At 41.0% G+C, this 27700-nt stretch overlaps 2 protein-coding genes and 1 long non-coding RNA gene across 3 annotated transcripts in view; 2 read left to right on the forward strand and 1 right to left on the reverse strand.

The window, feature by feature from the left end:
- LOC145445031 (tripartite motif-containing 13-like) overlaps window positions 1-27700 on the forward strand; it is a 412502-nt gene that overhangs the window by 139237 nt on the left and 245565 nt on the right. The gene's annotated exons all lie outside the window — the stretch shown is intronic.
- LOC145445008 (uncharacterized) overlaps window positions 1-27700 on the forward strand; it is a 118362-nt gene that overhangs the window by 9179 nt on the left and 81483 nt on the right. The window contains exons 3-5 of the mRNA XM_080323095.1: window positions 282-418; window positions 2613-2722; window positions 4736-4937. Of these exons, the coding sequence (XP_080179221.1) occupies window positions 282-418; window positions 2613-2722; window positions 4736-4937 (449 nt within the window). The remainder of the gene's footprint in view (window positions 1-281; window positions 419-2612; window positions 2723-4735; window positions 4938-27700) is intronic.
- Window positions 11796-13108, reverse strand: LOC145445034 (uncharacterized). The gene is made up of 2 exons (XR_013916862.1): window positions 12686-13108; window positions 11796-12171 (listed from the first exon to the last, which is right to left on the reverse strand). It is a non-coding gene; the product is annotated as an uncharacterized LOC145445034 (long non-coding RNA).

Below are 27700 nucleotides of genomic sequence, written 5' to 3' on the forward strand. Positions count from 1 at the left end.
TGCACTATAAGATTCCTCCAAACAGCTTAAAACAGCATTCTACATATCTTCCGAGTATTTAGGAAGCTGCCGGAAGCTGTAAAAAAAGTTGAAAAAACTTGCCCTAATAATCACTAGTTCACCACAGTTCCTAAGTTGGTGATTCCATGAGATAACAAGCGATTCGTAAATCCTAGAACCGGATTGAAGTTGATGTATGAATTATTCACCCAATACACATGTACTTGCCCGAATTACATTCCCAACAGTTGTAAGAAGATTCCAGTATTATTACTTGCCAGGAAAATGGATTCTGAAAGCTCAGTATCTCTGTGACTGCGCAAAGGCGAAGAAATGGCTGCCAGAAGCAGACTACCAGTGGTCCGCGTCTGATGCCCCGAGGGCGGAGGAAAATGACCTGGCAATTGGCCTATACAGTGTGAGTACTGAGTATACATACCCTTGATGGCGGAGGTGTCGTCAGTCGTGTAGTCAGAACGATCGTATGAAGGGGTAGATATATCCACATTGAGGGAACTTCGCTAGGCATAATCCCCTAGTACATGAATGACCCGAATCTGATCCGAGTGTCACTGAATGAGGACATCATCAGTAGGGTTAATATGGGAATTTCAAATAGGCATATAAACATTTTATGCCAGCTCTACACCACATCTTTTCGGCTTCACCTATTTCATTTCACTTTGTCACAACTTTGTGAGTTGATCACAATATCACATTGTCATTTCAACTAATGTGTATAGCTTCGTAGTACCTGCTTTGGACGCTGTGATTCGACCTATTCAGGATTCAATGCTTTCACGTTGGGAAAAAGAATCGAAAGTGTAATAATTCTCATTGATAGTATATTATAAGACTTTGTGGGCTGGAGCGTATAATTTTAGTACACGAAAAATCTCACTTCGCTACTGTTGGATTCAGCACTTGTAGAGTTCAGCATTGGGAATGTAATAAATATTATCATGAGATCGATGCATGAACAATGAACATTGCCTTAATATATACGGGAATGAATGTTTAACGGAATGTGAACGTAAATTGTGGTGTACGGCAGTTGGTGAATTAGACATGTTGAATTAGGCATTTGGTATGTATGTATTAAATGTATGTTAAGGTTTAGGGTTGGGTTATTGTTCGGGATTAGGGTGGGTTAGGTTTTTTAAGTTAGAGGTTATGGTAAGGATAGTTAGATTAAGGATTAAGGGCCACCAAGTGCCGCATTCATCAAGTGTCGAATTCACTGGTAACCTTCGACTCAAATCATTGTGCCCACCGGCCACCCCTAAGTAGTCGACTCGAATGATCACCATCCTAAATTAGGATTTGAGCACTTGAATCATTGTGCGAAGCCTTAGTAGTAATGGTTTACAGCAGTGGTTCCCAAGATCCGAGCCTGGGCGATTTTGGGAAACAACGGTGCGAAAATGTCAGCCAGATATATATAATTACCAATGCCAAAAATGCACGTTAAGGCGGCTTGTTCTGCATATGACAGGTTGTAACCAAGTCATAAAGTCCCGAGTCACAAGTCAATCTCACTTTTATAGTTTTGACTCGAATCTAGTCGAGTCATTTTCAATTCACCACCGAGTCAAGTCCGAGTGCAAGTCATCGAGCAGAGGTTCGAGTCCGAGTCATGGTATTATGACCCGGGTCCGAGTCCAAGTCATTGTGTTGACTGCTCAGTTTCCAGTTGAAGTCTTGTTAAAGCCACTTCTATAACTCTGTTTGGTGATATCGAATGTTTCGAATTTATAAAATAATAATTTTCCTCACGTTTAACAGTTTCTGATCGCATTTTCAAGTACCAGTACCAATATACGAAATCCTAATAGGGTGGTTACTTTACTGTTCTTCGAAATTACAATGAAATATCGGTCCTGACCGTCTGAATCTCGAGTCATGTGACTTGGTTCGAGTCATGCGCAATGACTCGAGTCCAAGTCGAGTCAATATACATATTGACTCGAGTCGAGTCGAGTCATTTCCGTATTTTGAGAAAGTGACTCGAGTCAAGTCGAGTCGAATCATCAGAAAATCGTGACTTGAGTCATTACAACCCTGGCATATGACGTGACAAATGGTCAACTCAACGGAAAGTAAACGCGGATACTGGTTTTTCGAGCACCTATATTCGAAGAATGACATATTTTTAGTCACCGGCGATCAGAGTTAGGTGAATAAATTTCCAGTTCAAGTGTCGTCTTTTTCGGATCCGTAAATATTTGGGGGCGAAAATTTGTGTCGAGCTTGATAAGGGGGCGATGAGTCGAAAAAGGTTGGGAACCAGTGGATTGCAGCGTTAGAGGATTAGTATAGTTCGGTCGTTTCAACTCTCGCAAATCGAACAATTCCAATCGGCAACTACACCTTCTTCTAATCGGTACGTACTTTTTCTCAAATACTATAAAAGCAAAAGTAAATGTGGTTAAAAAGAAGAGTATTTGTCTCTCATGCGCATGGTTCATTAGGCGAAAAACATTTCTTTATGAATATTGTGTGTATGTGTTTAATATGTTGCTATACGCTGTATAAGTAGGCGTATATGCCGCAAAACACCAAGGACAAAATACAAACATTCTCTTCCTCAGCGTTATTTCATTCGTTTACAGGCGCCTCAACGCTGGAGAAATTTGATTGCCGGAGACGGGAACAGGCGACCTTTTATTGGCTGGAATGTTGGTCTCGTAATGGAGCCCTCCTATGCGTCGGCGTTCTCAAGGTAACAGTCCCGCAAAAGTGTACCACGAAATAAGGTGGTCAAAGCGTTGCTGATCAAGCGGAATGCTTAAAAATTGAGTTTATATTACTTTCAACTTATAGAGCAGTGGTTCTTATCCGGTGTTCCTTGGAACGCTACGGGTTCAGTAATTCTAATCTAATTTGGAAGAAATTGTGTAGCTATAATTCCTATTATAACCTAATTTGGAAAAGCTCAAAATTTTGAGTAGTTTAACTTTGCCGGCAACTAGTTGTTAGCAGCGGGTTGTTTGCTAGATTTGACCAGCGGTGTTTACATGTATTTTGGCAACCTGCCAAATGTAAGCTTTCGTGAATGGTGCTGATGGTTACCGTATTGATGCGCGGGCGTAATGGGCAGTTGTCTAATCTCTCGTGATCTGTGAATGGCGATTTACATGTCGAGGAATATGCGGTCTTTGTACAAGATGGCACGTGTGGGAACATGTAACAGCTGGATTCTTCTGCGAATTGTAAGGGCTGCCGCTGTATGTATTCTAATATAAGCTTTTAAAGGCTTTTAAAGGCTCGGTATGGTAGAAACTGAATCATGATCGATTTAAGTTAAATTAGCGTATCCACTACAAGAATCCGATCGAACCGATTCATACATTTCCAAGCTCGAAATCATTTTAATTTTAGTTGGTTGCAATTAGATTTCGTGCTATTTTCCAGTACCGTAGTACTCACATCTCGGAGCCGCAACTGACATGCAGATACCGGCAATCTCCGGTAATCGAAAACTTACTGTTAACAGCGCAACGCGCGGGTCAAGCTAATGAGTTTAGGAGCCGAATCAATAGCGATGTATTCGCGAGTCGCGAGAAAGTCGGAAAGAATGACTGCATGACTAGCCATAGCACAAACCATTGTCGCCTTACCCCTGACTCTAACCAGATATCAGACTAGGACAACTAGAAAACTTGAACTTGAATTAGAATTATAGCTACACCCTTTTACCAAATTAGCCTAGAATTAAAATTAGAACTACACATTTTTCCAAATCAGATTAGAATTACAACGATAGTAACACATATTTTTTCAAACTAGATTAGAATTACAACTACAGTCACGCAGGTTTTCGAAACTAGATTGGAATTACTACTACAGCTACACAGTTTTTCCAAATTAGATTAGAATTATAACTATTGCTACACAGTTTCTTTCCAAATTAAATTTCAAATTAGCATTACTGAATTCACCAGGACCTGAACACTGAATGAAGTTAATTCCATGTCAAATAAGATTTCATTGTCATAACATAAGAGTATCAAATGTCTGCGCAGCAAGCTAGGCTCGTTTTGCACTGACTATGCATCGCTGTAGCATTTTCGGGAATACCATATATTAGATTAGAATTAAAATGAGAATATAGGAACTTTTCACAAATTAGATTACAATTAGAATTGGCGCAAATAAACATTTCACAAATTACATTACTGCCATTTCGTTCTAAGTGAGTCTAATTATACAACCAGAATCATATTTGTTGTCCGAGTCTGCCTGGTGAGAGACCTAATTCATCAGAAGATCCTCTATATTCGCGGGCAAGTCGCTTTTTGATGATTAAGCGTACCGTCATTAATGCCCCTTGAAAGGTTCCAGTTGGTATTAAGAGGTTTTGCAAAATCTGATTTTTATGACAATGCTAACAATAATAAAGGACTTCGAAATGTACGCAACCATGCGAATTGGGCATGCATATCGAGCTGCCTCGACCTACCGTAATCGGTTTTAATTCGAGATGAAACCTCACAAATACCGGGTTAACGAAGAAATGAACGCATTGCCATTAGGGCTTTTCTAAAAGTAACCCTTTTTTATATAATAATTATATTAATAAAAAACTTTTACTGTCAACTCCATGCAATTGTTTCGTTGTCAAATATACGACGCAGAACAAAATAAATTTTCTAAACATCCTATAAGATCACCAACGACATCATGTCTGATTTTCCTTCAACGAACTTATGCTCTCGCGATACTTGCAATTCAGGATCCTGGAAGCAGGCGGCGCCAAGACCCTCGACATCACGGCATCCTGCGTCGGCGGCGTCGACCCGCCGGGCAGTTACGAAGAGGGGAGCGTCACGCACTTACTCGTCTCGGTCGGCTATCAAGCGATGCTCAGGCTCCGGCCGGAATTGCGAGACGTGCCGCATTTGCGGTCGTCGTACGTGACTTCGCTGCTTGCAAACGTGAGTTACTTTAGTCCTGTCGCACGTTTTAAACGCTTGTAATACCGGAGCGACGTATACGGGATATACGGCTATCACCGCATTACATTCTTAGCGGAAAAAGTGGGTGCTGACACCCGTGTACCACCCGTGATATTCTGGTGTAAATATATACCCGTGGGCCGTGTTACACACGAAAGCATAACCTACCTCAGACCTACACAATGGTATAAATCAAACACAACATTTTAATCCAAATTATGCTTGTACGTAGGAAGCTATGCACGTAGTCACGTTTCATTTTTGACCGCGATATAAATTATGGTGCGAATACACATCTTTTCGCTCGGAGTGTATCTGTTACCAACTTTTGCGTCCTGAACGATTCTGCCATTTTTTGCCATTTACAGTGATGCGTTGGTAGTATTAGTAGGCCTGTATTTGGTGAAGTATGGACTAAAGCTTTTTGAAAGATTGGTGACATCGCCATCAGATTTATAATGAAGTGGGTTCTGAGGTGTGTTGGATATTTCGTTTCGGGTCGACAGATGTAGCTATCCACGACATTGCTGTGATCTCATGGTGGTGATTTGTGGTTTCTAAAAGCCATTAGTAGCGAGAATTGACTATGTTATTTAGTATAACAAGTGTGTAGGGTAGATAAACGAAATCGTAATCTATAGCCTGGTTTTGATCGCATTCCTAATGTATACCGAATGTGGTGTGTTGTAAAATGGTGATTATGTTTATTTCTGGTTTTGCAGCCTGTGGATTAGCGTGAAACGGGTATGGGTCGCGTGCACGATGTAGTGTGCCACCCATTTTTGCAGTGGTTTTGCCAAATGCGCAGTATTGAATTCCGTTGAGATTGTGCTTTATTTTTGTGCGTTTGCTGTGTGTTGTAATTATGTCGTTCGCGTGTATACTACAGTACGACGGAAGCTTATAGAAGCTTGCAAGAATAGCTTGCAAGCAGTATAGCAGTTACCTTGGCGACTGATACTGTATATTTAGCGGTATGGTGTAATTTCTTGTCTCATCGATCTGTCGAATCCCGTAGGTGAGGCTTAAAATAGTTTGTTACACACGCCTGGTGGCGCTGTTGCTTCGTTAAAGTTTCTCCGAAGGGACTTAGTTTGTTTTTATTACTAGATGTGGTTAGATCGTGGCAATCACGCTCGTGTCCAGAATAATACATTGGAGGTCGCAGGTTGCGAACAGCCACCGGATGCGGCGATTACGATTTCCGCATTGCCAGCCAGTGTTATGGCATGATCATTTCCAGCTTGTCACGGAGATTGGCCGTCTTCAATAGGCTGTTGTCACTTAATGAAATCAGAATACGGCACTAACACGCCGTACGTGTACGGGGTCACGTAGCAATCTGTGTTTACTAACGGTATTTTGCGCTCAAAAGCACTATTTCCTTGAACTGTAGTATGAACAAATCAATATTGGAAGCAAATATCATCTAGGGCCTAGGAGGCCAAAGGTCAGCTAAAAGCGGCCTGAAATTCCACCAAAGATGCGTTGACTCGGTATGAAAGGTTTGAAATACCCGAAATACCAGACTAGATGATTCTAGTTGGAGCTAGATAGTTAGCTAGTTAGTTGTAGTTAAACTAATTGGAGCGAAATGTCAGTTGTCTGATTATAATCTAATTTGTGAAATGTTTCTTTGCGTCAATTCAAATTCTTATCCAATTTTTAAATGTTGCTATGACCTAGTTTTATTTCTAGTCTTATTTCTGGTTTTCCCGAAAATGCTGCATGAGGACCGTGCGAAACGAGCTTAGCTTGCTGCACAGATATTTGCCATTTTCATGCTTACGAGAATAAACTATAGTTCACTGAAATTGATTCAATTCCAACGTTTTCGCAAATTCAGTAATTCTAATTCTAATCAAATGTGGAGAAAAAGCTGTGTGGTTATAATTCGAATTGTAATTTGCTATAATATAATTCTAGTCTGATTAGGAGTAAACAGTGTAGCTATAAGTCTAACTCTAATCTAATTTGGAAAAGCTGAACATTTTTCAGTTGTCGGATTCAGCTCCAGGTCAGTCGGTCTCAAAAATATCGCAACTAGATAGAGTGACGTCACTGAGATCCCAAAAATTCTATTTCTTCGGTCTGGTAAAGTGGCGCGCATTGCGTAGTTTCGTAGAGTCTCTCATGACGCGGTCAAGCGATTGGGATTAGCCGGCAAATCGGATCCGGTATATGTTGCCTGAAAATCCGTGTTTAGATGGGCGATTAAACGTAAATGAAAATTTCCGCTGTAATGATCTGACAGGAATAGACTGCGTGTGCTACTGTGAAGTGTGAACTTCATACCATCACACTTATATGTAGTCTGGTTAAAGTATCGATGACGCAGGCATGCAGGCTAGTAATAATGATAATACTCATCAGAGATCCATAGTCACAGTAATTTATGACAGCCTTTTAGTATTTTTACGTGTCTATTGTAGATCTGACAATGGTTTGAGTGGTCATTGTGCGGGTGCGCACTGCGCAGGATTATAAATTGATGTCTTATCGCTTCATACATCTGTGCCTCGCCAGTCATGATATTCACCCCACGTCACTGAACTTCAAGGCATCAATTTGGAATATAGTTTTAGGCCGAAGGGAAAGGTTGGGAGTCGCTGATTTAAGACTCGCATTCAACAACACTAATGAAGGTCTCAATATGGGATTTTCTCCCGCCCAGCGCTGCGGTTTAGAATACATAAAACATAAAACAGTACTCGCCCATGTTCGATATTCTATAAGTGCACTAACATGCATCGCTTCATCGACCGTCAAAATCAGTCTCTTTATCAATATAATCTGTGTTAAATTCTGTGTGTCCAACTGTCCACACTCCACAGTCGATAGAGTCTATTTCCATCTAACCGCTAGACGGAGCTGTTGAAATGCAGAATATTCAAAATGTTGACTTCCCAGTCCCAGTTCCCAGTCACGGACCTGTGATCATAATTGGTAGTAATGCATGTACTGTGAAGTACTGACCGTCCGGTCTGTAGTTAATCCGGTCTGTAGTTAATAGTCGTGCTGACGCCCTAATTATGTTAACTTTACGTTAATGCTGACGCGCATTCGCATGCTACAGTACAATGGAATTGAATAGTATATTCGTGTTGGCGCTCGTAAGGGGCGATCGTCAGCAACTAGTAGAGAATTGGAAAGAACATTGAATATCAACAATCTTGTCACCAAATATGACGAGACGTATGATATGGCTAACAGATAACTTAAAAGCTCAATGTACTATAGCAAAAGTCGAAAGTATAATGAATTTCGTGATAAAAATTGGTACCGTTTACGCATACCGGTACTCAAAATCTTAAACCGACAAGGACTAGTTTGGTTTCGGAATTGTCCTGACATTGGTAGAATATCAACTCGTTGTCCACATTGTTTCATTATACAACCGTAATTTCAAAGGCAATATGTGCCATACTGATATTAAAATGTTCTTCCCTGTCGATTGACCTCGGAACTGTGCTATGTTTAGAAAAGCCTGACAAACATTGATATTATATGGCGCTAGGTGGACACTATTAGGATAAATAACCTGCAAAGACGTGTCAACAAATCGTAGATATTGCTCTCGAGGAAGGCTTACCGAGCAAACAGAGCGCTAATGTCGAACTTAAATGTCCTCGCACACGCGGATGTCATACCCCGACGCTAGTCATAATTATTGGGCGTACCCATCTTCGGCGTGGCATATCAAACACACGAGTTCGTCAGGCTCTTGATAACTTTATTGGCACGCTGATAAGTCGCAGGTGGCATTTCGTAGAATGGTTGAGATAGGTAATGAACACTACCGCCGACATTTCGAAGTGTATAGCGGTCTCAAAACCTTTTGAATCCCTCCGATCTGATCAAGCGGCTCTGTTAAATGGACCCCGCCCAGGTAACCAAATTGGTCATTGTGATGCGACATATTTACTTTCTGTATTCAATTTAACTTGTTGTCGGCAGACATGCACAAACAACTCACTTTTCAAGGTTCGCAACTACAACTAAAACTATAACTACTCAATTTCAAAATCCATACCAAGAACTAGAACTAGAACTACTCGCTTTTCCAAACTCTCAACTGGAACTAGAACTAACGAAATTTGAGAACCCGCAACTAACCAACTGAAACTCAACTAGATTAAATGCCGTAGCAAGCCATTACTTGTTATTTCATCAGTAACGGATCGACTCTCCACATGAACATCGGTACGGTACAAGTTTGAAATGGAAGTGGTTTCCCCCCCCCCCCACCAAAAAAAAAGAACACCCCTGACTATGCCATTGTTAGTAGTGGTGACTCTGAGATAGCAATGACTACAAGAACTTGAAACAACAGAACGCCGGTATCACAATTCACGCCAAACAACGACACGTGTTTTTTAGTTGTTGATCTACTATTTTCTTTTTAATTCGCAACCCAGACTAGAACTACAACTATTCACTTTTCAAAATGCGCAACTAGGACTACAGCTAGAACTACTCAAAAAATTAAGTTGTTAGTTGACCGATAACAGCTAAATTGGCGATTTGAACAAGTCTGGTTGTCGACCCTATATTGTGAAATATTGTATTCCGGTGGCCTATCGTGTAAGGAAATGCACTGCATCTGCATTATTTTCTTAGCATCGGAGTATTTTTTCGCGCCAAGTTAATATAACGATATGAACTCTCCTTCAAGAGATAGCTCTGTGACCTCAAATTTGCATGCGTACGAATTCTGCGGTCTCGGTTTATATGGTTATGGAATTTCAATAATGCAAGGGTTGAGTATCACTTTGTGCGATTCGCGCGATTGGTTATTTTGCGATAAGAGCCTTTCATCCATCTCTGCGGAAAATAGATAGTCGGACAAAAGAAGGCCGTGCTTGAGTTCAGTGTTTGAACCATCGAGAAAACGTTCTGGATTTGGTGTGAAGCACGGCTTCCCAACTGTCCTCATCAAAGGTCCAGTTACTTCGGACCACCATTTTTTGAAATCCGAAAAAAGAGAACACTTTTAAAGTTGCAAAAGACGCAATGGCGGTCGAAAAAACGGGTGGTTTGCGTTTTTGTACCGAAAATACTATTTTGTTGACTAAAAAAATACCATTTTTCAAACTGGACTTCCGAAAGTCCCGTTCCCAAGTACTGTTTTTTTGGTCAACCTTGCGTCGAAATCGTGTCATTTATGGAATTTTGTAGTTGTCCCTATACAATCGCTAGCAATTCTGGAATGGATGACATTGCGAACACGATAGCATCTCAATGTTAGGTATCGTGATTTGTTTACCGCGGCTGCGAAATGGTTTTGCCCACCTACAGGGATGCAAATGATGTTTTATGTTCAGTCTATAGTGTCGTCTCTAATTGTTATTTAATCATCCTCATGGATGACACAGTATGGATATATAAGTTTAGTGTTTTCCGAACCCTAACTGTCAAGGGCCTACGAGTGGCCCTTATGTGGTAACTGCTTCTCCTCGCACGATCTTTCCCCTACATTCCTATACGCGTGACGATAGGCATATCCCTTTGCGGCGCGCAGTGTATGCAAATATCCCGCATTGCTATTTTGGGTATAACGCGCGTTGCGGTGTGGAAATTGCTACAGTCCGTGTCCGTATGTAATATGCGGTGGATGTACACTAGGGTTGTTCAAAAATACCCCCTTGTCAGATTAGCGGATTAAACTGTTACGTTGCCTAAAAAACGCTGCACACCAAATTCGGCTCTACTCCATCTGGTAGATGTGAACGCACAGGAGCTTGAAAATTTTGAATTTATTATAAACAAAATTTTAAACATTTTTTCTCGTCCAAATCTGATTTTCGAAAATACTTCTTGAGTGGTTTTCAGACCCTCATTTTTTATTTCCACCTGATTTATTTTTGACACGTCTTTGAAATTGCTACTTCTACCTCTGTACCAGCATTGACTAACTTTGACAATCTCTGCCAACGGGTATATTATACTCATAAGCAATGTTCCCTCTAAGCTGCGCACGTGCGAAAATGCGCAGTGCTGACACGGGATCTGCGCACAGAAAATTTATGTTGCGCACAAAAAATACGAAGTGATGACCTTTTTTTTAGTCGTTACGCACTGTTGTCCAAGGGTCTGCGCAGCGAGTTGGTCAGTGTGCGCAGACTCGTCAAAGATTAGAGGAAACATTGGTCATAAGCCAAGCCAAAGTCTTATGTTACTGAACTGTGATGTTCTCATCAATTAGGCATAGGCCTTTCATGCCACCATGGCATACGTTTTAGTCACAAGATCAGCGCGTTGTATCTCACGCTGTGTTATTTTCCGATCTGACGTGGGCTGAGCGCGGTTATCCAACTATGGTCTTTGCGTCTTTCGCGGTGTCATCAAACCGCAGTGACGCGCCGAAAGTTCTTGAACTGATTTCCTATGGCCGTGTGTATTGCGACGCCGGTGTATGGCATACTTGACTTTGAAATCGTTTGAGTACTTCCTTATTGCGGCGGGAAAGGCACTCGACTGTTCTCGTTTTCCTTGATGGTTCCGAATTGACAGTGAAAGGGAAGTAGCGTACTGGTCTAGGCGCGGTACAGTATTGACATGCAAATACATTATATTGAGATATGTCTATCATATATCTCAGTTGCCCTTTATCGTAACTCAAAATTGTTTGCGTTTTCTGCCCGTGCGTGTGTACTGTGTATACTGTATAGCCTGTATTGCCTTGGTTATCCAATGTCCACTAATGCGGATATGGACCGGAGCCGGATCAGTACTTTACAATTCTGAATACAGCCGCAACGAAGCGGAACGAAGCCTTAAAATCGGTCGTCGCCATTCCATGTTACATTCTCTAATTACACTATATGGCTATACTGAAGCTTGATCTCGACTTCACAGATAAAGGTATGTCATTTCCAGCGGCAATGCCTGCTGCGATACGGCTAACCGTAGTTTACAACCTTGAGCAGTGGGAGATAGTATACGTGAAGACGCCTACGAATATAAAGTTTGCCCAGCCATGGGTTTGCCAATTACTAGCGTAGTTCATGCAGCGGTTTTAAAAACTGCTCTAATCGGGCATGCGGTAAACCACCGGCGCCGCTGGGATGTTGCTGATATGGAGCACTGGCAGAATTACTCTACGATTTACATCAAGACATAAAATACAAGTGGTTAAACATTAAACGCAGGTTGCGTCACAGCAGGGCGTCGGTCGCGGTCAGATGCAATGCGGTTGTGCTTGTTAGTAGGGCTGGCCAAAATCGAGTACCTGAGTGATTCGATTCTGAATCACGGAATATGCTTCGAGTCGAGTCGAGTAATCGAGTATCACTCATTATGACGTCATAACAAATTGTAATATGTCAAAGTTCTGATATGTACCTTTTATGCGACCACAAAGAATATAATGCCTGTTATCCATCACATTAGAGATAATTTCGACCATACCGACTTCATTCCGCTTGGTGACAATGTTGTGGGGTGATCATTACTTCGGAAATGTGTTATTTCCAGTAGCGTTCGTAGCTTGTACTATATTTCTCGTATGCTACGATACGGCCAATCAAAGTTTCAAGGCTTCAGCAGTGAAAATTAGCATCGAAACTATAATTCACGTTGATAAATTAACTTTCAGTGGCGAGGATCGTATAATTTCGGTACTCGAAAAAATTGTCTTTTACTACTCGACTCGAATCATTAAAATTAATACTCGATTCAGATTCGAGTACTCGAATCATTGTGCCCAGCCCTACTTGTTAGTCAACTTGCTCTTGCGAAATCTGTGTCTCTCGAACCCGTTTTGTTTACATTTCTAGGCCTGTTTATTGCTATGAGATAGACTCGGACAACTATAGATATCGGTATCCAGTGGTTCGTCGACCGGACATATCGATATCGAAGGTTTAAGCCATTAATAGCGACCGTAATAAAGTTTTATCCAGAGTTATATGGAACTCTATATATTCGTGGTTCTATCGCCGCCGATCTTTTTAACACCCCACTCCTCCCAGTCGCGTGTTGGCCAACACTTCGTGTCTGCATATATCCGCGCGCGGAAGTGGCTGGCCTCGAAATAACTGTGTCTCACCTCTACTTCTCCAAGTCTGCCGGCGAGACAGTCGTGATAAAGTCAAGCTTATTTTGTTGTGTATTACTCAAATAAATAATATTGGTTGTCAGTCGCCTTGTAATACATTTCAATGGGTGTCTAAAATCGTCATTCTAACCACACGCGTCGTGATGTTGGGCGAAAATTCAGTCGGGCCAGTCTACCGCAGCATGTCTCGTGCCGTATGTATCGATCGTCGCCGATTGACCAAATTTGGCGACGGAATTCGGTTTATGAGCGTGCTCACTTACGCAGGCCGTGTAAAACGGCTTTTGACATTTCACCTGTATACGGTGAAATGGTTCAGAGAACTTGAATTTCGCATCCTAGGCTTGTCCGGTATTGCGGGATCATCGGGATCCGGTCATGTTAATGTACCTTGACTTATCACGCATTTGTGTGCGTGTCAGCTCCCGGTTTACATTGTATTTCTGTACAATGTCGATTTGATGATTTATGATTTGTGTTTCTAGCTGTGTCGCTTAAACTTACCCGGTAATCTCGCTTATAAGTTATTACAGGCTACACATCATACGGCGATCAATAATATATTCGTTTACAGGACTAGCTCGAAACTTAATACTAGGGACGGTGTGAACGTGAGGTTCACGTTCGCGTTCTGTGTGTGAACCTCAGAAATTTCGAGGTTCACGTTCACAAACGAACCTTAGTAGGTTCTGCACTGTGAACCTTTTTCATATATTATAATTTTCACTTCATTATAACATATTTGGTTGAAATATATTGCGTTTCAACTGCGGGTCACTATATGCATGGCGCTGGCAGCATAAAAATCAACACTAAACGAGCATGCACCTTTGACAATCTCAAAAAAATTAGTTGCCTTATACAAACGTATGTCTGAATATTCAATGACGCTGCGAGCTTGACCCGCAATCACACAACATCAGTACAGAAATAAACTACATGTAGGTATAGGTAGTCCGCGACGAATGCTTATTCAACCAATCAAGGAAATTGATATCATTGTGTATAAGAAATCTAGCAGGCGTACTGCGTCAATCTTGAATTCATATGTTTATTGTATTGTATTGACTACGGCTGTATAACTTGTTAACGGGGTGATATCGGTAGCAAGTATAGAAACCCGCTTTACACTCTTGCTCAATAGCTCAGTATCAACAGGGCAATACGCCGAATAAGTTGTCCGGTCTGGCCTGGACCGTAAAGGCGGAAGCTTATATTCCCATGCAAACACTCGTCAAAATTGTCGGCAAAGCGACGGAGGATATTGATTTTATGGGATTATTATATCATTTGATTGCCCCAGTTGATACATTTGACGACCTCTAAAACGCCAATATGTACTTCAGCATTGTGGCATTGTGTGGCACGGGTCGTCGCTAGGTATCGTGTTCAACAATATAGGCTCTCACTTCAATGTGACGTCACGTGACGTCATGAGGTTCACGTTCGTGTTCACACAGAACCTTTCAAAAAGGTTCGCGTTCACACGAACCCGAACCTTTCAGAGGTTCACACCATCCCTAACTGAATACTACTCACAGCCAGAAGTTAACTCGCCATACTGTACTGCGTCAAAATCGAAGTTATCTGCAATACGGCAACCTTGTACAACGAGACAGAGGTTGTCTGGGGATGTAAAATTTTCAAATTGAATCTGCGAGTAGCCTTACGCCCGTCGTAGATGGACTATAAAATGCGCGCGGAAAATTCCGCTGCGTTTACGTATTTTGATGCTAGCATAACATACTCTGGCGTCATCACGTGTAATGTGTGCCAACCGGAAAAATTTATCTACGCATATCACCAGACTTGTACATTCAAGTTGTTTAATTAACTAATTAGAGCGAAATGACGAAAATCTGATTGTAATCTAATTTGTGAAATGTTTCTATACTTTATTTTCATTCTAATCTAATTTCCGGTTTTCCTGAAAATGCTACAGGACAATGGTTTCGTGCGAAACGAGCCAAGCTTGCTGTGCAGGCATTTGTCATACTCATGCTGCTTATGAGAGTGAAATATTATTTGATGCGAACGGAACTTGAATAAATTTACAAATTTTCGCGAATTAAGTAATTCGAGTTCTATTGTAATTTGAAAAAAACAGTATGTAGCTATAATTCAAATTCTAATCTCAATAAAAAAACCCCTCTCTGGCTATAATTCTAATTCTGATATGATTTGTAAAAGCTGAAAATTTTAGAGTCGCTCAACTCTGAATGTGTGCCAACTGGCAAAATTTATTTGTGAATATCACATGGGCTGTGTTGAAGGAATTTGAAAGTATTTGATTACAAGCAGGATAATTTAATGCAGCAATCCTAAATTTCCGATTTCCGGACAAGTTACTTGAAGAGCATCTCGGGGGTACAGAACTTCAATATTCAATTGAATAGTATATTCATTTTGAAATGAACCCGAATATTTTCGGCTGACACTCGACAGGGGTAATCGTCAGCAACTAGTAGAGAATTGGCAAAAACATCGTATATCACTGCTGACGATTACCCCTGACAAGTGTCAGCCTAAAATATTCGTATATGAATATACTATTCTATTGGACAAATTATGTTAACTACTATCCATTCCGAAATTTTGAATCACCGCCAACGAAATAAGATACTATTTGCGCGCTGCCAAAAATTAGTGACTTGGTGCATACCATTCAATAACTATCCAGCCCGGTTTAACTCGGAACAACAACAATAAACCTACCAAATGTTTCCGGGAACATTATAAATAGTTGGGGGCCACAGTCGATCATGCTGCCCGTGCGTGTGGGGCAGCGATTATGTGCTGTATTTGCTCAGTTTGTTTCCGAGTCGTGTAGTTAATCTGCTGAGCTATTAGGTGCTGATTTGTAAACTCATACAAGGTCGTCGGTGCTTTCGCAGTGGGTTCATCGAGCCCCGACAGGGTGTAAAGTAGAATCCTACCGATTATTATCGGTTAGCCGATAATATTGAGACGTAATTATCGCATGTATAGGCAAAATCTACTTGAGTATTTTGAAAAAGCAGCCAAGAAAAGTACCTCGTTACTGACCACGTGTGCTTACACGTGTTCTGATGATGCCTTTCAAGTTTATTTCATGTTCAAGAAGAGCAATGGATGCAAAGTTGTGTAAATATATGCTCTGAAGTTTTGGGAATGCCCATAAGCTATATGCCATATTTTTCTGAATATTGCGGTTATCGGTTTTATTGGTATCGGCTCAAAAATTACCCACTATATCTGGGATTTAATCATTGCTATTTCACATCTATCTCAGATCCTAATTATTTGAATTTACGCAATTCGGCACACCTGTTGTATTGAAATGGTTTCTTGCGCGTGATATCGCGTAACGGTCTTGTGTGGAAGCTTTGGCTGCGTCTAGGATATCTATTTATAACCGTGAAATTAGCCTTTTCTTGTGTATTTGGCGTGGAAATAAGTATACTATAACACCACTCTAAAAAGCCAAACATGTGCTTTTAATTTTCACCTGGCGCCATAATGTCAATCATGTGAGCTGGTTAACGAAGAAATCGTCTTGCTATAGTAGCGTATACACGGAGTGACGTATCCCACTAGCGTCAGTTACGGGGCTTATTATCAAAATACATGCCTGCGTTGTATGATGTTGTGAGCTAGGACTCTGAAGATAATATTTCCCGATGCATGTCTATGCGACTCTTGGAAATGATTGCGTGCATTCCGTAACAACCTTACTTTTGCCACTATTTACATGCCCGCTGTGTATCTGTAGGGCTATTTCTGGTTTAGCTAGGGGGTAATGATGCAATTCTCGAATAGTGTGGTGTGGATACGGAGCACTTGAAATTATTCGTAGCAACCCTGTGGGAGGTAATGATCATACTTAGATTCAGTTCATGTTTGTTCATGAAGAATTTCTGCTCGTGATTACCAAATGTACCTTGCGAAAACCCGCAATAAAATGCCAGAACATTGTGACCGAATCGCCACCTAAATGACGGAGGGGAAAACCGAATCAGTGATTCGAACCGAATCGAATCATTTCTCATGCCATGTAAATCGAATCGAATGAACAGGAATTACCACAGAGCGGTTTTGATTGGTAAATCGTAATTGAAGCTGCAATTTGTTTTTCCACCGTGGAATCCTTGAAACGTGGCTTGGTCGCATGACAGCATTCATAACATGCAGTACAAAGCTATATACGCTGGTTAGCGGGAATGACATTTCCGTGAAATAACTATCAAATCACAGCTGTAGCATCGACATGATATCTCGTAAGTCAACAAATCGAAGCCTGTCGGTGAACATTTTAATTTGGCTGGACACTCGGAGAACGACATAATAATCAACGTATTGGTCGGGAACATTGAGGACTCTACCCTACGCAAGACTACTGAACAAAAATATATTGACAAATTTGATACATTCCGACAAGGTCTCAATATAGATAGAGGGTGCATGTCTCACTACACCATGTAATACTTCACTTGACACCTTTCTGCATGTGTATTATACTACAAACAACTTATATCGTAGCCAATTTTCAGGAGTACAGCTCACTTTATGCGTTTCTAATATATACTAGATCTAAGTGCCTATGACGTCATAGAGTACACGACTTTGTAATCTGGAAATTTCTTACCCACTATGATGTCACAATATGTATATGTTCAAATTCAAAATCTTTTTGCGTTGCTCTTTTTGCGTTATTTTCGCTTTAACACCTGATGAAGGAGCAGGGCTCCGAAAGCTCGTGTAACTAATAAAGTTATATTCATACAAGTGGACGTTAAATAGGGTGTGAAAGCTATCAAGGTCTCACGTTTATATATATCGTCTGCTATCGGTGATACAAAGTATTATTTTCTCTGTGCTATCTAAAAGATATATATTTAAACTTCCCAAATCATTCATATTGTATTGAGTGATTGAGTGATCAACCGGTAGCAATGTCATAAAATGACTATGGAATGGTAAAAAAAATACTAAAGCATCTTTCACAAGGTAGAGAACTGTGTCATTAATTGTTTTGGGGTTGGATATATGAACTTTTCACTTCATCAACCCTTTTTACTCCACTATGAGTGAGAAGCGCTTCTACTGGTAATGAACTCGGGCTTATGCCGTGAGTTTATTATCGCGATCGGCCAGATCTGTCGTTTGGCTCCTGTTTGAAGGTAAACATGCGCGATTGTGCTGCGTTTGTGTATGGGTAATGGTTTAATTGAAAAGTCTATTGTGGACTGGATTTTTCCGCGCCTTCAAAGCGATATGAAGATTTCGAGGACGCGCTATTTTGAGTGCTTCAACAATTGAGTATATTCAAAGCGACGTGAAAGCCTGTAAATGGAGGTGTTGTCTGTTACTGATACCCCTATGGCCCAGCGGGAATTCTTATGTATTGGTAGCGCCTCGTTCAATTAGTCTCTGGTGTCCGTTGTTTGTTTTCGCCGTCTTGCTAATTAACGGATTACGGTGTGACAGTTAAGAGCTTTTTTCTACGCGAGTACGCGTTATCCGAACTCACATACTTTTGGTTATTGGCGCGTACATCGAAACACGGATGTGGATTCGAATCGACAGGAATCATCACATTGTTGGCAAAGCGGTTTTGATTAATAACGCCCAATAACAGTTATACCTAGGACAAGTTTTTGTTGCAGTCAAATCCGTGGAAAGTTGCATTTATTTTTCACAAAAGTTGCAATAAAATGTTGCGTTTATGGACAAGTTCCTTGAAATTGTTAGGGTATGACATACTCGAATGGACCCGTATCGAAGGCACTGTAGCAAAACTCAGTGTTGGCGGCTTCAATAAAATTATTAGCCTGAAAAAATTGACCGATTGAAAATATAATTTTTGGTGGTTTAGCCTGAATGTACGTCAAATCAGAAATACCTGAAATTGAAACGAGAGTGAAATAATCAAGCGATCTATTTACATATAGCGCCAAATATTTTCAGTAAAAACTTAGTTGCTTGAAAAACCGAAAAAACTTGCAAAGCGTTGCATGAAAAATCGAAAGAGTTTCAAAAAGTTGCATGAAAAATCGAAAAGTTGCAAAAAGTTGCATGAAAAAATGAAGAAAAGTTGCAGAAAGTTGCAAGATAGGATTCCTCCAAACAGCTTAAAACACTATACTACATAACTTCTGAGTATTTAGGAAGCTGCCGGAAGCCGTAAAAAAAGTCGCGAAAGCTGCAAAAACTTGCGCTATGGCTGACCGCAATGAATCTAGTAATGAGAGATCAATATTTTTCGTGTAAGCCTACTGCAATTATACGCCCCTCTACAGCAAGAGTTATTTCATCAAGGAGAATTATAGTTTCTGCACTTTTGCCCACCGCGGAGGCCTTGAAACCTCGAATGATCGTATCACAGCATCCAAAACATGTCGCACGAAGCCACGCACGTTAGCGGAAATGACAATTCTGTATTGCCAGAAAGTGCAATGAAGTACAGGCACACTCATAGGGAAAAATGTGATTTCCACCGGTGTACTAGTGCGTAACGGATCGTCAAATTATCTGGTCCGACTCCGGTCCGACTTCTAGGCAGTATTCTATAAATGACTGTGATCCGGTCCGAAAAACTCCGATAATAATCATCTACTCACCGGAGGGTTTCGAATATTGATTGAAACAATGCAAACAGGAGTTTTAAAACTCAAAGATTAAGCCCAACCCTTATCTGAAGTAATTATGCCAACTTGGACTTAGGATGTGGTTCATTTCCATGAACGTTTCACTATAACTATTGATTCGAGGTGGAAGAGGCTGCCATATTCTTATAGAAAGTACTGATCCGGCTCCAAACCGGCTCCGGCATAACATGAGAAAATCCGGCCGGGTATCCAACCCGGCTCCGGCCCATTCTCCGCCCATAATATGAGCTGGTGATTGGTGAATATACACACTTATACAGGCATGGCAAAATACTTGATCGCAATCGAACCACTCAGGTATTCGATATTGCCCAATCCAAACGATAACTGGTATACGACTTAACTGAAGCGGCCGTGCTTATAATCGCCGCGCGGTGTCACTCGCTGAAGCCATGTCAAGTGTGCACTTGCGAGCGGACGCACACTAACTCTATAACAGTCTACCTACGTTATACAACGACAACAATTTCCAGTATTGCGGTACTCGGCGGGGACAGAACAATACGGCACTTGCTTCGGAATCCAATTACGGCGGATTAGCGCGCCTATAATCACACGTTTCAGTCGTGAACTTCACACAATCACGACTTCCGAACCAGAACGGGACAACTATGAATACTTTCAGCTTTCCCGAATTGTATTGGAATTAGAATCACAGCTACACGTTTTTTTTTCAATTAGCTTAGAATATAAAATTACTGAATTCGCAAGAACTTGTAAATTAAATTAAATTTCAAGTCAGAAGGATATATACAACAAAAATCGTAACCAAGAATATCGGTCTGGTGTAAATGACCATTGTAGTCGAAAAACACCATGATTACTACTAACAACAACTTGCAAATCGAATTACATTCGGAATTAGAAATAAATGCAGCACAATTCAAGCTCAGTTCACGTCAAAGCAGAGTTCATTTTTACAAGCGCGAGAATCAGTAATGTCTTTACACCAAGCTTGGTTCGCACCATACAGTTCTGCCGCTGCTTTTTCAGGAAAACCAAAATTACATTAGGATGGAAAAGAGAGCAAAGAAACTCGTTTCAAATTATAATAGAATTACATTTCCGGCGCTAATTATTACGAAACTAGAATTAGGAAGCTGTCCAAGTCTTTTCCGGACGCAGTGATGTCAGGTTTTCGATATCCGCCATTACGCCAACTTGTCTCGAGAGAGGAAACGGTCAAAGCTGTTTCCGGCTGTCACGACTCGCTGGATTGCCAACCAGGCGTGTAAAATACAACGCGCATGCGCGCGCCAATCTAAAATTGGACGAATCATCGTGTGTCAGCCCCGTTGGGAATGTAAGAGCATCAATAACGCGGTTCCTTTGCAAGTTATTGCCTTTTTTGCTTCTAGAAAGGATCGCTGTAGCTTACTGGGTAATATTATACAACAGTGCAGACGCGCGAATAACCATGGAAGCATCTTCTATTCGGCTAAAATCTAACAAGAAGCCGCCGTCATCAATACCGGGAACTGTTTATTGCCTGGTCCCAACTACCACATAATTTCCTATGCGTCACCTTTGTTTCGTTGAATTGGCCCCCAAGAGCGCATGCGCATTCCTGTATTGCATGCGGATACGCGGACAACGCATTGTGCGGGTACAATGCGGTGGGAAATAACACAATATCGACTTTTCGCCTGTGGCTGATGTCATTGGTAATTGTATAGGTGACCGACTGAAAATCGAGTGTCAAACGGCTCGCTAACGGAGCATTTTTTCACGTTGAAGTATAGGGCTGTGCAGAATAGTACACATGAGTAATATGGAGGATGAGTGAAGCTCAAATATGTACCTATTATTCAACCACAAAGAATATAAAACCAGTTCTATATCAAATTGATGATGATTTTGTGTTTTATGACCATGCTTATTCCATTGCACTTCGTGACAATACTTAGGGTTACGTGCGTGGCTTTGTACTGCATGTTTCGCGTGCTGCGACATGACCATCGACTAATCGAGGGTTCAAGGGTTTGAGGCTCCCACAGTGGAAAAGACTATCGAGACTATGATTTTCGATGATAAATCAAATCTTAGTCGCAACTCGCAAGTAGGGTATCATTTCTGTACTTGTCCAAAATGATTGTACCCTGCAGCCCTACATTCAAACGCGCGCTGGAGCAAGAAGCCTTCTCGAATTTCCTGCTCCTTAGACTTAGCTCAGCGGTGTGGGTTGCGGCGAGACGGGCTGCATTGCCTAGCTCGTTAAAATTCCATTCGAATATCTCCCAGCAACCCAGCCTGTCAAGTTCAAGCCAGCGCCGTGATGCCGCGTCGCGGTAAACCGGGCGAAATTGCCGCGAAGGCTATAGTCTCGTCTGGGAAAGCCCCTTGCGGTGTCGGCGTTGCGAAGCTCTGTAAAATTACCTTATTCAATGTGAATATGACTGGGTGCATACCATTGTGTTCCCCTCGCGAATTGTTGTAAATCAGGGGTGGCCAACCTTTTTGCTATTCGCGGTCGCATTCCGATTATTTATGTAGCGTACGGCCGCATTCCGGGGCATAGCCGTAATGAACTAAATGGACGCTAAGTATCCATGTTAAACTGTCCGATGTACATTTCCAGTAAACTCCGGACTATTCTACTTTCTCACACCGGGTCCTGAGAGGCTAACTGGTCATATTATGGAAAGCAACTGGGAATCGTCGTGGTCGCGCAAATCGCGAAAATGTTTCAGATTGATGACTGAATTTCGTCATTAACATTAGTAGTTCCACACATTGCTATCAAACATTTATCCTATCTCATCCCATGTGATCAGATTCACCTGTAGGGCGGTAGAGTTGATGAAAGGAGCGTTTTCGACAAATTAAGGCAAAAGTTATAAGTGATGAATGATGATGCATCTTCGCTATAAGCCACTTTGTTGCAGGCTGTTATTTCTTGACCTCCCATCAGGATTGTCGTAATGGTGGAAATATATTGGATTCGCCCCAACGTACTAGAAACATTTTTTTGGTTCGGAGCACACGATTCCAAGTTGGTATTTCTATACGGGGCGCATCATTTTCCAATTCTGTTCGCATCTGTGGCGCACAAATTGCAAAGGACGAATCGAATGAAGTCGAATTGAATCGCGACTAGCGCGAAGAAAATTTTAGGATTAACGAAAATCTCCAAAAAATTTTGCAGGTTGTTAATTCAATTTCCATGTCTACGGCCGCCAACACATAATAATTGGATTACGTGTCGACAGCCGCACACGCACATATATTCTTTTACGGCCGCAGGTTCACCACGCCTGCTGTAAATGCAATGCAGTGTGACTGCTTGATTTGGCAAGGCGATTTCTAGTATAGGTCGCAATCGCCATTGTTAGCTTGATAGTCAAGTATAGAAGTACATTTAACGTCATAAATATCTACACGAGTGCAAGTAGATTTAGAGATTCCCAAGTCAATAAGAAGTGATTATTGTAGGCAGACTTGGACAACTAGATAATTATAGTTGTGTAATTAGACTAATTGAGCGAAACACCGTTAATTTAATTCCTATCTAATTTGTGAAATGTTTCAATTCTCATGTAATTTCTGGCTTTCCTATAAATGCTACAGGAGAACTTCATGGTGCGAAACGAGCCAACCTTGCAGTACGTACATTTGTCGTTCTCATGCTGATAGAAATGATCTATGATTTGATATTAACGGAACTCGAACTGAGTGATTCTAACTGTAATCTAATTTTGAAAAAAAAACTGTGCAGCTATAGTTGTAATTTTAATCTAATTTGGAAATAACTGTGTAGTGTGTTGCTATAATTCTAATTCTACTCTAATTTGAAGATAACTTGGTAGCTAGAATTCTAATTATACTCTAATTACAAAAAACTTTCTAGCTATAATTGTAATTTTAATATAATTTGGAAAAGGTGAAATTTTTAATTGTCCAAGTCTGAATTTTCGTAGAAAAGGTCCGGATTCAACACTGAATAGGTATTACAGTGTATCCCTATAATAAATTTTCAAAACTGTGGCCGACCGCTGTAGTAACCGCACAGCGTTGTCCTCGCTACTGACATGGTAGCAACATTATCGTCATCAGCATACATCACCTGATGCACCGTTGACAGACCTTTAGCCTGTTTTCTCCTGACATGTTGATGACATTAGATACTTTTATGACGTGGTGTGTCAACATAAGTCGCCTCATATCAGCGGAAAGCTCTGACGCACAATTTGCCTTAGCTGGCGACGGAAGAGCCGAGATGGCCATTGAAGCAGGTGTTGTGGTTTTGCTGCTGACGTATCGTCTGTGGTATGCGAAGCGTGACGTTCGCTTGACTACCGTAGTGTTTGCTCGACGGCTTGGCGTTGAGTGGCCTTAACCCGGTTTGTTCATTATGCAACATCCACTTCTGTTGTAGGCGTAATGGTAGATCCCGCGATTCCTGACCTCGGGCATACGTTTAAACGTTTGTTTAGTCTAAGGCGCTAAGTAGACGCGATTTGCTCCAAGTGATGGGAGCATTCCTATGTTAAATTTTGAGCCTGATTCACGCTGTGTGAAGATTTTGTGCATAGGCTGTCAATAACGAAGTTTTTTTTGCCTTATTGAAGTACGCAAGTACGCTTTTAGTACTTGCGTTGCGGAAGTTGCTGTGTTTTCAACCGACTTGAAGGTTCACACTTCTACTTCACAGTTTTTCCGCCAACACGCCCTTGCATTTTACATGGTAGTTTTTTAAAAGCAGGAAGCACTTTTGTGATAAGTTTGTATCACTTTATGAGTGAAATCGTCATAACGTGAGTGTGAAAGCCCCGGTATCGCGGTAACTGAATATACAGTAGTTATACAGTTAGTCATTTTGCGTCTATCGTGCAGAAGCATCTTGCTACCTTTGAACTATGCGCCTCCTCAATCATATCAACCTTTTGACTTGAGTACTTTTTCATGCAGTAGGTATGCTGACTAATTTACCACCGCTGATTTTGTGTGGCGACTTTACAACGGTAATACTGAAGTTGTACGCTACTGGCTACTACGAGATAATTTACCAACGAGAATTAAAGTCTCGGTACTATTTTACACTGTGGAAGGCCGTAAACTTCGACTTATCCTATCGTAGCATCCAAAACACGTAGTGTAGATTAATGCTGTTGGAAATGACATATCTGCGAAGTCCTGATAAAATCACAGCATCGTCACAAAGCACATCCATGAAATAGGTATGGTCAAAAATACAAAATAATCTTTAATGCGATGCCGAACTGGAATTATGTACTTTTTTTTGTCGTATATTGGCAACAATAAATCCGCTGACATTCGATCGGTTATAGTGAAAGTATAAACTTTAAAAGTCAAACTGAGTCCAATTTTGATCATTCGTCAGCGTAAGATATCGCAGATGACTAATAAAGCGATGCACATGTTTGTATGCGCGGATTTCAGTTGATAGGTGGCACCGCAGTGATTTGTGCTACATTTCCCGAACCTAGCCTCTTCAGGAAACACTGATGGACTGCAGAATTGGACTAGAAAACTTTCAGCTCTTCCAAATTCGACCAGAATTAGACTTATAACTACATATTGTTTTTCCGAATTATATTATAATTAGAATTACTGCTGCACATTTTTTCCAATTACATTAGAACTAGAATTATTGAATTCATGTCAAATCCATGTTTATCCTCATAGGCATGATAATACCAAATGTCTGTGCAGCACGCATTTTCGTTTTGCACCATACAATTGTGTAGCATTTGCAGTAAGAACAGCTTTAGATTAGAATTAGAATTAGAGCATAGAAACATTTCTCAAATTAGATTAGAATTGGAATTCGAGCAAAAATTTCAAAAATTGGTGACTGCCATTAATGCAATTGCTCGCATGTCATAATGTGACAGTCGTCCACTTGACTCTCGTTAAGAAAAAGCCATTAAGAGGTGACTTTCTCATGAGAGCGTAATTCGCACTGAGTCATTACGGTGGATATTATTACTCAACGGTAACGGCCAATGAGCCGTGAGTCATATCTACAAGATACAATATTGCATCCCGGTAGTACTGAATTGCCGGTATGTCGTAACCATTTTATGTACCAGCCAGGCATGCGTGCGAGATCACGGATAGTCTGAATAATATGCATTTATATACGGGGTTAATCTAAATCTATAGTCTGTTTTGGATTAAGGTCAGGCTGTTCCTGTGATGTTACACGAGTTCGCGACCTCACGACCGGTTAAACTGCATGCGAGCTCGGGCGTTCATTTGATTTAATTGGCTTTGTAGGCGTCTGACTGAGCTGTATCCATCTCTAAATTGGAGAAAGGTTCCATGCTAAGGCGATTAAGGACGTTATATCGTTTAATCGCCACGCGTACTGCGAATCAATGGATGGAGAAGTTTATTTCCACGCGTGTACCACCCATGGTATATGGGTGTGAATATACACCCACTGCACACGAAACCGGTAGGCTACCTACCTCAGACTTATTCCGTGGTATAAATCAAGTACAATATTTTCGTTAAGAGTGACTATCTCCCTAAGATATATATCTCCATTTATACTGCAGTATCTCACTCATTTAACCCACTGGAGGGTCGTGGATGCTCAATTCGGTATCTGGAAGGAAGTGTCGTTATCCAGATATACAAATACAAATTTCCTTCAAGTGCTTCTTGGAGGTAGATAACTTCAATACGCAATTGAATAATATAGTCATATTGAAATAAACCCAATTTCCTACTGATCGCTGACGATTACACCTGACAAGTTTTATTTCAATATCGTCATATTATTCAATTTTCTTTTAAAGCGCGTATCATTTGTAATTCGTCTTGACCGTTATTTTTGTCATCCATACTAAATGAAGGACTTGTTGGACCGTAATGCAGCAAAAAGTCGCGCGGCTGCATTGCGGGAATGTCTCGCAAATTCGTTCAGCCCGGACCGTAAGCGGCTCGCCCATATCTCTTACATGAATCTTTAATGCCCGCGAATGCGCATTTCGGTTCTGCTTTCTATATATCGAGCCGAGACGTTGATTAAAATCTCTCAATACAAAAGACCGCCATACCGGCGTGGATTTAGGTTTATACCTGTTGCGATATAAACGGGCTTATGCAGCAGTATCATAATCCGCCGCGCCTGCCCTGTAGCTTTGCGGCCGCGTGATTAAAAGCGGCCGGGATTTCAAGCGTCAATCTGAACTTGAGCTTTAGTGTCTTTACGGCTAGAATGTGCGGCCGTGTGTATAGATGCACAACTGCACATGCAAATGTAGGCCACACGCATTTGCAGTTGTAATCTGCTCTCGCCCTTGCACAGAGCGAAAGTGATTAACTGATTATTTATAGCCTAGGTTACGCAACGGTTTCGCGCGATCCCAAGAGATTTCCGTACTTGTGCATACGCGGGTGGAGTATATGCATTGGCTTGCGATATATGCAGTTTTATCTATTTACCTTACTACAGATGTGGTCCGTAACTACAGCTGCGTATAAAACAAACTATGTTTTAAATCACTTTGTTCAAAACATGTTTGAAACAGCGTTTTTAAATAATGCCATTTAAAAACTTATTTTTTCAAAAATTGTTTATGCCATAATAGTGTAGATACTTTCGATAAAAGTAGTGTGAGCCTACGGAGATTTGAACCCGATGTAGTCGACGTTTACGATATGGAACGTTTAGAACCCTCGAAATCGTCGTCGTTTCAACAGGTATAACTGGCGATTTTTTTGACATGTCAAAAAAAGTCAAAATTAGGTCAAAACTGTAGCGTTAGGTAAAAAAATGTCAACATTTTTTACAAAGTTGAAACTTTTTTGCAACCTGCATTTAGTTTGTATCGTAGATTTTACACTGTCGGTGAACGTATCATTTGACATTTCACAGCATTGCATGGTTCTTATATCAAGAAGCGCATGATGAAAAATTGTGACGTACACCCCAATGCCAGAATGAGGCAACACGGTTTGGCACCAGCAGTGTACGCGCAACTTCAGTGTTGTTAGCTAACAACTGCTGCCGTTGAACGTTCTTTCTCCATTCTTCGCAAGCTAATTAGTAAGGAGTAAGGACA

Source organism: Botryllus schlosseri, chromosome 8 (genome assembly GCF_051294905.1).
Source record: "Botryllus schlosseri isolate E-star chromosome 8, Bs_hap1, whole genome shotgun sequence".
Classification (NCBI taxonomy): domain Eukaryota; kingdom Metazoa; phylum Chordata; class Ascidiacea; order Stolidobranchia; family Styelidae; genus Botryllus; species Botryllus schlosseri.